This window comes from Euprymna scolopes, chromosome 35 (assembly GCF_053919585.1).
Source record: "Euprymna scolopes isolate OS-2025 chromosome 35, ASM5391958v1, whole genome shotgun sequence".
NCBI lineage: Eukaryota > Metazoa > Mollusca > Cephalopoda > Sepiida > Sepiolidae > Euprymna > Euprymna scolopes.
Window position 1 is genome coordinate 68,265,613 of NC_136516.1, and position 14,145 is coordinate 68,279,757.

Below are 14,145 nucleotides of genomic sequence, written 5' to 3' on the forward strand. Positions count from 1 at the left end.
AAATAAAAAAATATATATCCATATGACTTGGGTCGAAACCGAAGCCAAAACTTATGAAGAATTCTTGGTAAAATTATTTATGACAAGAAATAGAACATAACAATTAAACGATCCGGATGTAAGCGTGACACACAAAAGAACACACACGCTTTCTTCTTCTTCTTCTTCTTCTTCTTCTTCTTCTTCTTCTTCTTCTTCTTCTTCTTCTTCTTCTTCTTCTTCTTCTTGCTGCTGCTGCTGCTGCTGATGATGATTTTTTATAAAGGGCAAAATGTTTGTTGTCTTCAGGGAGGTCAGAATTCTTAATTTTCTCTTGTAGGATCTCATTCGACGTTCTGCTCCATTTTTCAAACTTTGAATAATGGTAGCAATATAATAATACCCTCTTTTGTGCAACTGTCCAAGGGTTGGGTTTTTAGGCCTCTTCTGTTTCCTTTTCTTGTAGTTGCACATGATGGTTTGGGGCCAGGATCTAATTCACGATCTGTTGGCTGATCCAAGTGGACCTCTGTCATGGTAGTGCCATTATCTGAGGTAAGAGGGTTCACACCTTCAAATACCTTTTCTCCTCTGGTGTGTGAACGAGGTAAGGGACCCTTTTTATCCTGGGCGATGGCCAGCCAGTATGCATTATTTTTGGTATTCATTTTCATTTTAATTTTATTTCCTTATTGTCAGCGGCTTTTGATTTAATATTCAAAGCTACCCCCTGTAAATAGAGGGGTTTCCCCTACCCGCAACCTGGGGACGCTCTGTATGGCTTGAGGATACAGCACAACAGTGCTTGAGGATACAGCACAACAGGGCTTGAGGATACAGCACAACAGGCTTGAGGATACAGCACAACAGTTTTGAGGATACAGCATAACAGGCTTGAAGATTACAGCACAACAGGGCTTGAGGATACAGCACAACAGGCTTGAGGATACAGCACAACAGGGCTGGAGGATACAGCACAACAGGCTTGAGGATACAGCACAACAGGGCTTGAGGATACAGCACAACAGGCTTGAGGATACAGCACAACAGTTTTGAGGATACAGCACAACAGGCTTGAGGATACAGCACAACAGGCTTGAAGATTACAGCACAACAGGGCTTGAGGATACAGCACAACAGTCTTGAGGATACAGCACAACAGGGCTTGAGGATACAGCACAACAGTCTTGAGGATACAGCACAACAGGCTTGAGGATACAGCACAACAGGGCTTGAGGATACAGCACAACAGGCTTGAGGATACAGCACAACAGGCTTGAGGATACAGCACAACAGGGCTTGAGGATACAGCACAACAGGCTTGAGGATACAGCACAACAGGCTTGAGGATACAGCACAACAGGGCTTGAGGATACAGCACAACAGTCTTGAGGATACAGCACAACAGTCTTGAGGATACAGCACAACAGGCTTGAGGATACAGCACAACAGGCTTGAGGATACAGCACAACAGTCTTGAGGATACAGCACAACAGGCTTGAGGATACAGCACAACAGTCTTGAGGATACAGCACAACAGGCTTGAGGATACAGCACAACAGTCTTGAGGATACAGCACAACAGGCTTGAGGATACAGCACAACAGTCTTGAGGATACAGCACAACAGGCTTGAGGATACAGCACAACAGGCTTGAGGATACAGCACAACAGGGCTTGAGGATACAGCACAACAGTCTTGAGGATACAGCACAACAGGCTTGAGGATACAGCACAACAGGGCTTGAGGATACAGCACAACAGTCTTGAGGATACAGCACAACAGGCTTGAGGATACAGCACAACAGGGCTTGAGGATACAGCACAACAGGCTTGAGGATACAGCACAACAGGCTTGAGGATACAGCACAACAGGGCTTGAGGATACAGCACAACAGTCTTGAGGATACAGCACAACAGGCTTGAGGATACAGCACAACAGGGCTTGAGGATACAGCACAACAGGCTTGAGGATACAGCACAACAGTCTTGAGGATACAGCACAACAGGCTTGAGGATACAGCACAACAGTCTTGAGGATACAGCACAACAGGCTTGAGGATACAGCACAACAGTCTTGAGGATACAGCACAACAGGCTTGAGGATACAGCACAACAGTCTTGAGGATACAGCACAACAGGCTTGAGGATACAGCACAACAGGCTTGAGGATACAGCACAACAGGGCTTGAGGATACAGCACAACAGTCTTGAGGATACAGCACAACAGGCTTGAGGATACAGCACAACAGGGCTTGAGGATACAGCACAACAGTCTTGAGGATACAGCACAACAGGCTTGAGGATACAGCACAACAGGGCTTGAGGATACAGCACAACAGGCTTGAGGATACAGCACAACAGGCTTGAGGATACAGCACAACAGGGCTTGAGGATACAGCACAACAGTCTTGAGGATACAGCACAACAGGCTTGAGGATACAGCACAACAGGGCTTGAGGATACAGCACAACAGGCTTGAGGATACAGCACAACAGTCTTGAGGATACAGCACAACAGGCTTGAGGATACAGCACAACAGGGCTTGAGGATACAGCACAACAGGCTTGAGGATACAGCACAACAGGCTTGAGGATACAGCACAACAGTCTTGAGGATACAGCACAACAGGCTTGAGGATACAGCACAACAGTCTTGAGGATACAGCACAACAGGCTTGAGGATACAGCACAACAGTCTTGAGGATACAGCACAACAGGCTTGAGGATACAGCACAACAGGGCTTGAGGATACAGCACAACAGTCTTGAGGATACAGCACAACAGGCTTGAGGATACAGCACAACAGGGCTTGAGGATACAGCACAACAGTCTTGAGGATACAGCACAACAGGCTTGAGGATACAGCACAACAGGGCTTGAGGATACAGCACAACAGGCTTGAGGATACAGCACAACAGGCTTGAGGATACAGCACAACAGGGCTTGAGGATACAGCACAACAGTCTTGAGGATACAGCACAACAGTCTTGAGGATACAGCACAACAGGGCTTGAGGATACAGCACAACAGGCTTGAGGATACAGCACAACAGTCTTGAGGATACAGCACAACAGGCTTGAGGATACAGCACAACAGTCTTGAGGATACAGCACAACAGGCTTGAGGATACAGCACAACAGTCTTGAGGATACAGCACAACAGGCTTGAGGATACAGCACAACAGTCTTGAGGATACAGCACAACAGGCTTGAGGATACAGCACAACAGGCTTGAGGATACAGCACAACAGGGCTTGAGGATACAGCACAACAGTCTTGAGGATACAGCACAACAGGCTTGAGGATACAGCACAACAGGGCTTGAGGATACAGCACAACAGGCTTGAGGATACAGCACAACAGGGCTTGAGGATACAGCACAACAGGCTTGAGGATACAGCACAACAGGCTTGAGGATACAGCACAACAGGCTTGAGGATACAGCACAACAGTCTTGAGGATACAGCACAACAGGCTTGAGGATACAGCACAACAGGGCTTGAGGATACAGCACAACAGGCTTGAGGATACAGCACAACAGTCTTGAGGATACAGCACAACAGGCTTGAGGATACAGCACAACAGTCTTGAGGATACAGCACAACAGGCTTGAGGATACAGCACAACAGTCTTGAGGATACAGCACAACAGGCTTGAGGATACAGCACAACAGTCTTGAGGATACAGCACAACAGGCTTGAGGATACAGCACAACAGGGCTTGAGGATACAGCACAACAGTCTTGAGGATACAGCACAACAGGCTTGAGGATACAGCACAACAGGGCTTGAGGATACAGCACAACAGTCTTGAGGATACAGCACAACAGGCTTGAGGATACAGCACAACAGGGCTTGAGGATACAGCACAACAGGCTTGAGGATACAGCACAACAGGCTTGAGGATACAGCACAACAGGGCTTGAGGATACAACACAACAGGGCTTGAGGATACAGCACAACAGGCTTGAGGATACAGCACAACAGGGCTTGAGGATAAAGCACAACAGCGTTTGTTAGTATGTGCGTCTGTGTGTGTTTGTATATGTTTGCCAAAAACTTGCAACATACACAACGAACACTGACAAAATTGGTATCGTTCGAAAGATCGCTCTCTCGGACGCTAAATGTCGAAAAATTGGCCAAAAAGATTAATTTTGTGCTGGTTTACTGGGCCGGTTTTTGCAAGTAGAAGTCAGTTTCTGCGTCGACGTTTTTACAAGTCATTCATTCATGTCAACGATCTTAACGTACGTTTAAAATACGTTATTTCTTCGGCCTGTGACATCACAAATGCGCCGTGGGCGAGACGACTAAAGCGTTTACATCTTCACCTCTTTTTTTCTCTTTCGCGGGTATCCATGCTAGTAATAAATAAACCGAAAGAAAAAAATATTGTAAAATCGGCAAATAGTTGGTTTTTAATGGAGAAATTCATCTCTCGAAAAGGAGAAACAAAAATGTAAATTGTCGCACATTAATTCTATTTAAAAAAATAAAAATAAAATTAACCGAAAACAATTGTAAAATCAGCTAATATTCAGAGCAAATGTAAACACCGTAAGCATTTTTTTAATGGTTACCATTGATTGGTTAGTTTTAATTACGTAAAAAATATATTAATTCTGAGTGGTGGTGGGTGGTGGTGGGGTGGTGAGCATGAAAATGGTTTCCAATTTCTTCTGCTTCTTTTTTTTTTTTTTTTCAAATTCAGCAAAAAAATTATGTTCTAAAGTTAGTTTAATTTAAAATCTGATCACTAGAATCTGTTGTTTTTTTTTTTTTTTAATTTTGTGTGAATACTGAGTAAACTGTAGTTGTATCATTTTTTTTTTTTTTTTTTTTCGGGATAACCTAAAAACGTTATTGAGAAAAAGTAAATGATGCAATAAGTTATCCTTGTTACCATTTCATGTCAAAATATGAGCGATTTTTCGTCTTTTTTTTCTGGCGGAACGGAATGAACTTGCTACCCCCCCCTTCTATATTTTTTATTTTCGTCTTTTTTTCAATTTGTTCAGCGGATTATTATCGAATGGATACTAATCTAACAGATTATCAAACAAAAAACAAACAAATGTCAATATTTAAATATTTGTAAGGGGTGCTCAGTTTCTAATGCAACGTTCTAGTAAATCGATCACCTATTTTAGAACCACTTGACGTTTTTAGGTCAAATTTCGCAACATTACCGTTTTTTGAAGCAATTTGGCCATTTTTTTTTTTTTTAATTTTCCGCTTTCTTGAATGTGCGCGCGAAAACAAGCATGGCGACCAGTGAAAACGATACGAAATACAGAACCGAATACCCCTAAAACACCTTTTTAAAGATAAGTCGTTAGTTGGTATTCTAGCACACATTCTTTGCCCTTAGATTGTAAATGTTGGATGACACAACTTGAAGAATGTGGATTAACATATAACGAATGTGGATTAACATATAAAGAAAAAATTCGAAAAAATTGTTTTTTAATATCGGGTAATGAAACTTGAAGATAACCATAAATATGTATATAAAATAAGCAGAGAAAGCGAGGTAAATATCCAGATACGCTACAACAGAACACCGACCACTCTAATTTGTTTTGATAGGTAATTGAGGTCGCTGACAACGAATCTGATAGTCAAACTTGGATCAAATTTACCGTTTGCATGGTATTAACTCCTGAACCCACGAACTACTTTCCACCATTTTGCAGCTTCCGTTTACACTATGCGCATGCTGCAGCATAAACGACGGCTTGCTTCACCAAGCAAACTGCCTACTCACATGGCGTATCAATCAAAAATTACGAACTGACATTTTTTAATGGCTTACAATTGGAAAAAAGTACAATAAATTGGAGGACTTTTTTTTTTTTCACATAGTTTTTAATGCGGTTTACAAAAACATAAGCACCAAACATTTTTATGTTTTTCGTTCTTTTTTTTTTGCGGGAGGAGGATTCAATTATAGAACTTATGTGGCTTAATAGGTGCTTATGCATTTAGTTAACCGTTTTTCCGTAAGTAACGCGCCCCACCAACACCACACCCGACCCGCCCCTTCCCCACCGCTCGTGCCCCCCAATGTAAACAGTAAAATCTTCGAAAAATGTTAAATGGTGTTCTAATTGGTAAATGTCGGTGCGTTACTGCGTTACTATTTGAAAATTCTATGTTCCAGGAAAAAAAAACAAATTACCCCCCTCTCCCCAACTTGTAGTGCTTTCCTTGTCTTGTTTTATTTCTTTTTCAGCTAATTTTAAATTTTCCACCCAAAAAGTGCTATAATGTATTTTTGAAAATTAGAAAATTCTAAGTTCTGGAAAAAAAAAAAAAAAATTAAATTACAACCCCACCCCACCCCCACCCCACAACGTGGTGTGCTTTTCTTTTCTTGCTTTATTTCTTTTTCATCTAATTTCAAATTTTCCGCGGAAGATTTGTACACCATGTGAGAAGGCAGTTTCCTTGTTGAAACCGTCGTTTGTGCTACAGCGCGCGCGTAGCGTAAACGGAAGCTGCAAAATGGTGGAAAGTAGTTCGTGGGTTCAGGGGTTAATACCATGCAAACGGTAAATTTGCCCCAAGTTTGATTAACAGATTCGTTGTTAGCGATCTCAATTACCTATAAAAAAAAAAACAAATTAGAGTGGTCGGTGTTCTGTTGTAGCATATCTGGATATTTACCGAAAGCGAAATTAAAAAAAAAAAGCCAAATTGCTTAAAAAGATTAAATTCGCAAAATTTGAAAAAAAACGTGGAGTGGTTCTAAAATAGGGGATCAATTTACTGTAACGTTGCATTAAAACAGTGTAAGAAATTCTCTTACTCGTTTTTGCCTATGGCAGAATGAAAGAGACTCAGAAAAGCAACAAAGGCTCACCTTAAATCCAAGAATAATTTTATTTACAAAAGGGTAAAAGAGGAGTCCATATTGCAAAAGAGTGCCCTCTTTAGCTTCTACCAAATGGCGGGTAGTTCTTGCCTTGAAAGGCGAAGGTAGTTGTAGTTCATGCCTTGAAAGGCGAAGGTAGTTTTTCTTCTTGTTGAAGATGCTGGTAGAATCGGCTGCTCGTTGAATTGGTTGAGGGTTCTGAAATCCTTCCAGATTGTCGATACGAACAATGCACTTTTTGCGATCGATGTTCATAAAATAATATGCCCTCTTGCGGGCAATGATAAAGAAATAATTAATCCGTAGAACATTTTAGCCTCTGGCTAATATCCGCATTTAAATGAGCGGAGAAATAAATGGGGTAGAACCATGCCTTAGTTCATTAGGCATAGAGCGAGATTACGCGCGTCCGCTTTGCTCGACGCCAAGTTGAAATCTGTTTTTTGAAACACAAAATTCCCGCCACTTCTGCATCCTCCGCAGCAACTGAATCAACGCAATACCATTGGTCGAAATAATCGCGTGATTGTAAATCACGCGATTATCGCCCTTGCATTCTGAAATTTCTAACAACTGAGCACTCTCTACAAATTTAAATATTGACATTTATTTTTATAATCTAGTAGACTAGTGTTCATGCGATAATGATCTGCTAAAAAAAAAAAAATAGAAAAAAATACAAATATAAAAAAAATAGAGAGGGGGGGCAAGCTCCTTCCGTCTTTTTTCTTTTTTATTCAGACAAGGTTCATGCAACATCATACAATACAAGTACGGAAGCTCTGATAATAGCACGGTACCAGACTGCAATGTGAATTTGGTATGCTAAAATCTACATAATGGAAAAATAGTTTCAAATTCAAGGTTTATCTTTTTTTTTCATCATGTGTGAGATGCCTTAAACAAGTTTCCAGACTTTTTTTTTCGTATGGACACTTTTATTGATAGTACACATATGAAACTAGTTTCCTTCAAAGTAATCTCCTCTGGCTGCAATGCAGTTGTTGTACCGTTCCAACAACTTCTGAAAGGCTTTCATCTCCTCAATTTTCTCATAATGACAGCTCCTAAGGTTTTCCTTGAGCTTAAGGACAAACTAAAAGTCACAGGGAGCAAGGTCTGGACTATAGAGAGGGTGAGGAACTGTCTTGATGTCCATCTTGGTCAAATAGTCTATGACAAGGATGGAGTTGTGGATTAGTGCATTGTCCTGGTGCAATGCCACAGACCCAATTTGAAGAGTGCTGGCCTCTTCTGATGGAATCTCTTCCTGAACTCCCTTACAACCTTAACAGAGTATTCCTTGTTGACTGTTTGTCCAGTGGGAACCTAGTGCATGTAGATCATGCCCGTGCTGTCAAACAAAGGGCTGCTTTGTCTAGTCTTTTTGGGTCTGGGAAAACCAGCATGCTTCCACTGGGAACTTTGTCTCTTGGTATCTAGGTCATAGCAGTGTAGCGGACCAGGGTATAATACCCTAGCTCGCCACAAGAAAATAATGAAACGAATGGAATTGAAGGAAACAAAGACTCAATTGATGGATAAGATAAACGTCGTTTATTTGCTGTTGAAAGAATGAACATGTGTTCATGTTGCTGTTGAAAGAATTATAACATGTGTTCATGTCCGCGCGTGTGTAACCAATGTTCGTTGCGGGGTTGGTGTTGTAGAAGAATAGGAAATGAGTGTTCATCTCACTATCGTTTGTTCGCGCGTGGGAAGAGAAATGAGTGTTGTAGTGGAAATGAGAATGATAGTCCAGTGTGTAGACAAAGAAGAGGATATGAGAGTTGATATCAGTTAGCAGTCAGCTACGCGAAGGTGTTCTCAGGGACCAGTAGCAGATAGAGAGAGAAAGAGTGGGGATGTGTACATACAGTCTGTTAGCTCGTGCCCCATACATAGTAGTAAGTGGGCGTGACGCACGCGGGCGGTCCAAAGACCGACCGACCAGCACGGAAGCTGGGCCAGAAAGAAGGAGCCACTTGTTGCTCTTCCTTTTATACTCGTTTCCGGAGTGTCTTTTGCGCATGTGTATATTTCCCTAGAAAGCGGAAGTGACGTCGTCCATGTGTGCGTTCGTGTGTGATGTATAGCAATAACATACTGAATTTTCAAGAGTCTATGACAATTTTAAATGCCTGTACAAAAAAAGTCTGGAAACTTATTTAAGGCACCTCATAAAAAGTACCCCTCTCTGGCAGAGTTGAACCTCTCTGGTCCTACTACTTCAAAGAGTAGCCTGTTTGTTTTTGGTGTTCATAGTCCATTCCAGTGGGTTTTTTTTCAATTTCGACGTATGAAGTTCTGACAAATTACAATTATGATACATTTTATGTTTTAGCCTCAGATAACATTTGAGTCTAGCAATGGATTTACAAGGAGTCCACTCGTGATGTAAATGTGAAGACAGTCGTTTGTTTGCAGACCTTTTAGTTCTTGCTTATGTTTCTTTCAGATGATTCAAACTGGTAGATTGGAAGTTGCAAAGACCATCAAAACAAAAACTTCCACTCTTTCCATTTCATGACTTTGTTGTCGAGATCGATATTTAGTATGTTAACATCAGGCAGGCTCCTCTCCAGTTTGTCTCTGTACAGAAGCAATGGATATTGAACATTCCTTTTGTTTCATCCAAATTTTCAGTTTTCTGTCATAAGAAATTTTCAAGACACCACAGATGAGTCTGATTCCAGAAATATGGCTTCTGGTGAGTAGGTCAATATTTGACATTTTGCCTTGAAGGCTAATACTACAAATGGAATGCAAACAGCTTTTATGGATGACATTAACTGTTGGATATGGTACCTGTATAGTATCTACACTGTGAGCCCTAAAAGAGGTGAAAAAGAAAGATAATATATATATATATATATATATAGTCATACACATACTGTACTGTTTCACTGTATCACAGCTCATCAGTGCGGTTAGACCAGCACCTTTCCATAGCCATGGATTGAACCTACAACCATTGAGTTGATAGTTGACAGTTCTAACCTTCAGCCCATGGAATCGGTGCTTGCAAACGACCTCATCAAATGTCCATGTAAATAGACACTCGCTCACCGCTTTTACACGAATATATATATATATATATATATAAATGCAAATGTTTTTCCATTTATCACACTTATTACCAGGGCTCTATGCTATTTAAATCAATAATACAATACAGTACTCTGAAATACTGTATGTATAATAGAGAGTAAAACGCCAAACACAAATATTTGTATGCCTAATTTGCATAATAATTTTTTTAATCATTCATAAGTGTTTGGTGTTATTCATTTGTCATTTTATTGCTCTATTTTTCCTATGTATATGCAATAATTTTGTTGGTATTAACAGCAATTAACTAAAGTGATTTAATAAAAAGGATAAATTACCAAAACATTTCTTATAAGTAGGCTGTGGGCATTCGTAACGCAATCATCGGGAACTGTGGTCAGAAACAGATCTAAAAGTGATGCGAGTTCTTGCTGGTCAGGGAAACGGGTTTGAAACGTACCATCTGTGATAGAGAATGAGATATAGAAAAGCTATGTGTTGTGCTACCAGCTGCATCTGTGTAAGTAGAAAATCCAAGCCAGTTGTTGTGGTGGACATTGAAGTCACCAAATACATGCACTTGTGCGCTAGTGTCGAGGGAAAGTGCTGTATCTATGCTGTCAGAGACTTTGTTTATTATGGTGCAGTCCTGGGTCGAGGGAGAGTGGTAGAGAAAATAAAAGTAACTAATATTATGTTGCATGTTAAGTCTAAAGCACATAAAGGCTTGACTGTCCGATTCTAGTTTTGTTTCTCTAGTCAAGGGGAGGGTGTTTTGAATATAGACTCCAAGCCTGTGCATATGTCTGTCAGAGTCCTTACAGCAAAGTGGGAGATATCCGGGCATGTTAAAGTAGTTAGAGGGGATGGAGGAGTGTAGGTTAGTCTCACTTAGTGCTAAGATATCCAGGGTGTTTGTTAGGAGAAATGCTTCAACATATGCATTTGTGTATAAATGTGTGTTTGAAACAAATCATAGAGTGAAAATACAGACTTCACATTGTTATAAAATCCAGATTGATTGATTGTTTTTAGGTTTTCTTAACATGTCTTATTTTATTATTTTATGCATTTTTTAATTAGGGGCCCACTTCCATGAAAAATTGCTTTATTGGCATTTTTTCTTTTTCAGGGTTAATCTTCATCGGCTTTACGTGACTTATGAGACTAGGAAAGTGACAGGGAATTTGCATTCAAAGTTTGGTTGAGATCCACCAAATAGTTTTGGAGTTTATAAGTAAAAAAAATAAATAAATAAATAAACAATGCATCGTGGAAAAAAAAGAACGATTTAGAATCGTTTCTAGATTAAAAATCTTGCAGAGTTATTTCCCTTGTGTCACAAAATAAAATATATTTATCGCTGGTGACAGTATTTGTCTTTTTTATTTATCAAGGAAGTATAAATGAAATACATTATCAATTGATTGAAAAATATTATAAGAGAATTGTTCAAATCTGAATTTGAGTGGGTTTTCTTTATCTAAACTTGAGCAGGTTTTTTTTTTATTTAAACTTGAGCGAGTTTTTTAATCTGGACTTAAGTAGGTATTTTTAATTTGACCTCAAGCGTTTTTAATTTGAGGGCAAAAAAGTATAGTAATACTAACAAAACAAAAAAGAAAAAAGAAAAGTTTATAATTTTATTTCCTTAATCACTTTGTATTTCTTCATTGCACAAGCGTAAAGCTAATTTCTTCAACTGTTGAGGACTTAAATCTCGCTTTTCCTCTTCTGCTACTTCTTCAGCTTTCTTGATCCAGAAATCTTGCGTCCGTTCAAAATAGTCTTCCTCAGTTTCATCTTCATTCATTTCTGGAATGTCATCATCATCATCTACATCCATATCAGAATCTGAAAAATAAAAATGTCGTAGATGTTGTTAGATAAAGAGTATGGCAGTAAAGAAAACAAACAGGAATTTAGATTTAAACAATGTGTTTTGATTACGAATGAATACAGGATAAAAGTATATGTTGGCCTTGATCTGTTTGTTTTGTTGGGTTTTATGGCATGTCAACCGTTTGGGTTATTTTATGCCGAGTGTCTATGCGTTCAAAGGAGCCTTTACCCCCTGCTCTAGCTGTTGTATGAGTGGAATGTGATCAACAAGGATAAATAGTGAATGGGAATGATGCAAGTTATTCACAATTTACGGCAATAGTTGATATGTTACCCTTAAAAAATTGGTTGTCAGGACAGCAAAGATAAATCATCTTTATATAATTGAATTGTGTTGACACAAAGTGACCTCCTGCTTGGTGGCTTCGGGTGAGTGATATCAAGCACAACTATCTCCAGTGACAGAATCCCAGTATGACTCTTGCCTGTTTCTGGGATCAGCTATTTAAAAGCAGTAGTAGATAGCTGACTTCAAGGAGATAGCGACAAAAAATGACAGTTGGATTCAGAAAACTGTGTTTCTTTTAATTCCTATTTTCGCCACAGTCAGCATGGTGCACAATTTTGTGATAATGCGCATATGTATGTTCTCCAACTTTGGTGTAATCAATGCGATTAGAGAACAAATTCCAATGGACTCAATTTCACTTTTGAGCCATCATAACAACAAGGAGAGGGTATGCCAGGCATCATCAAACAAAATGAGATCTAAAAATTGTAACAATGTTTACTCATTTTAGCAAAATATGATTCAATAAGGAATTATGACATCCATTTATATTATCTTTATTCTAACAAAGATTTTGCATCTGTCTGTGACCAAACCATGTCATAAGCGATAATTTATTCTCAAAGATATTTAGTTTCAATACAAAAAACGGGTAAGAAGTTTGTTATGGCATTTTTTTTTTTATGTTCTCTTTTATTGATGTACTAGTGTTCCAATGATATTTTTTGTTGCTTTTCAACACACTAACAACTTTTATTATTACAATCACCCAGAACAAAATACTGTTAAATGACATATTAATCGTAGTGGAGCCTGTGGAAATTCCACAGTGCTTTCTACATTATTCTGTATAATTTACTGTTAATAATATTCACTTTTAAATGATGTTGCCAGAGTCAATGACTCTTTCTTCTTTCGAAAAAATAATTGTCATTGTCAGCTAAATATTCTTTTAAATCAATAAAATTAATATGTCTCTTTATTTATTTATTTAGAACTGTAGCAATTTAATTCCTTTTTAAAACAATATTTTTTATCTTCTCATCATAAACATAATTGTTTCAAATTAATAAAACAAATGTCACTTGTTGAAGTGTATTTATTTAAAATTGTACTGTTTTAGTTGACAATATAACATAATTGATCTTGGAACAATTCATTTTAAAATGAATAAAGTTGCAATTTTTTATCTTAGCAATATCAAATTAATCATGAATCACATTCTTTGCTGATTGGATGATGTCATTTTTTTTTTTAAATCTATATTTATATGTTCATAAAACAAAGTGGTGTCATATATTATTCTTTCGATTAAAACAAAACCGAATGACAGTCAATCCAGGAGGAAATCAGTAAAACATATTCGTTCATTTCTTTCTTCCTTCTTTTCAAGTCAATGCAATTTCAAGGAGAAAAAGGAACTGATACAAAAAAACATCTAATACAGACACATATATTTAATACCTTCCTATGAGAACTAGATGTGACACTGGGTCAGTTTAATGTGTAGAGATACCGATTTTGGATTATGCAAAATTAAAATCACCCTAGTCAAGAATGATCTCTCCTCTTCCAGCCATCACTATACAATTCTCTATCTATATAAGAGCCAAGTACATCCAAAAATGGAGTACTGCTGCCACATCTGGGTGGGAGCTGCTAAAAACAGCCTATCCTGCCTTGACAGAGTACAAAATAGACTTCGTGACTTGGTGGGGGATGCCCTTTTCTCTACCCTGCAACCTCTTTCCCACAGAAGAGACGTAGCGAGCCTGTCGTTGTTCTATCATTATTTCCATGGCAAGTGCTCGTCTGAACTCCATTCTCTGGTCCCCCCTCGCCAATCTTTTTCAAAAAACACCCAACTAGCTGAAACCACCGTCAATAATTTTCCCCACTCCCTATCTGTGCCTAAATCAAAACATAGATTCCATGAACAAAGCTTCTTTCTTAGAACTGCATGCCTGTGGAACTCTGTTCCGCTTGCCTGTTTCCCTCCCGACTTCAACCTGGATGTCCTCAAGTCCAACACAAACAAATTCCTGATGAACCGCCTCCCCTAAGTAATGACACCTTACCAATTCTCCAATACTATTGCTACACTAT

At 39.0% G+C, this 14,145-nt stretch overlaps 1 protein-coding gene across 2 annotated transcripts in view; it reads right to left on the reverse strand.

The window, feature by feature from the left end:
- Window positions 1-11,537: 11,537 nt before the first annotated feature.
- Window positions 11,538-14,145, reverse strand: part of LOC145259900 (kelch domain-containing protein 4-like) — a 64,282-nt gene continuing 61,674 nt past the window's right edge. For both annotated transcript variants that reach the window (XM_080117821.1, XM_080117820.1), the window contains exon 13: window positions 11,538-11,762. In XM_080117821.1, the coding sequence (XP_079973947.1) occupies window positions 11,560-11,762 (203 nt within the window). In that variant the 3' untranslated portion in view covers window positions 11,538-11,559. The remainder of the gene's footprint in view (window positions 11,763-14,145) is intronic.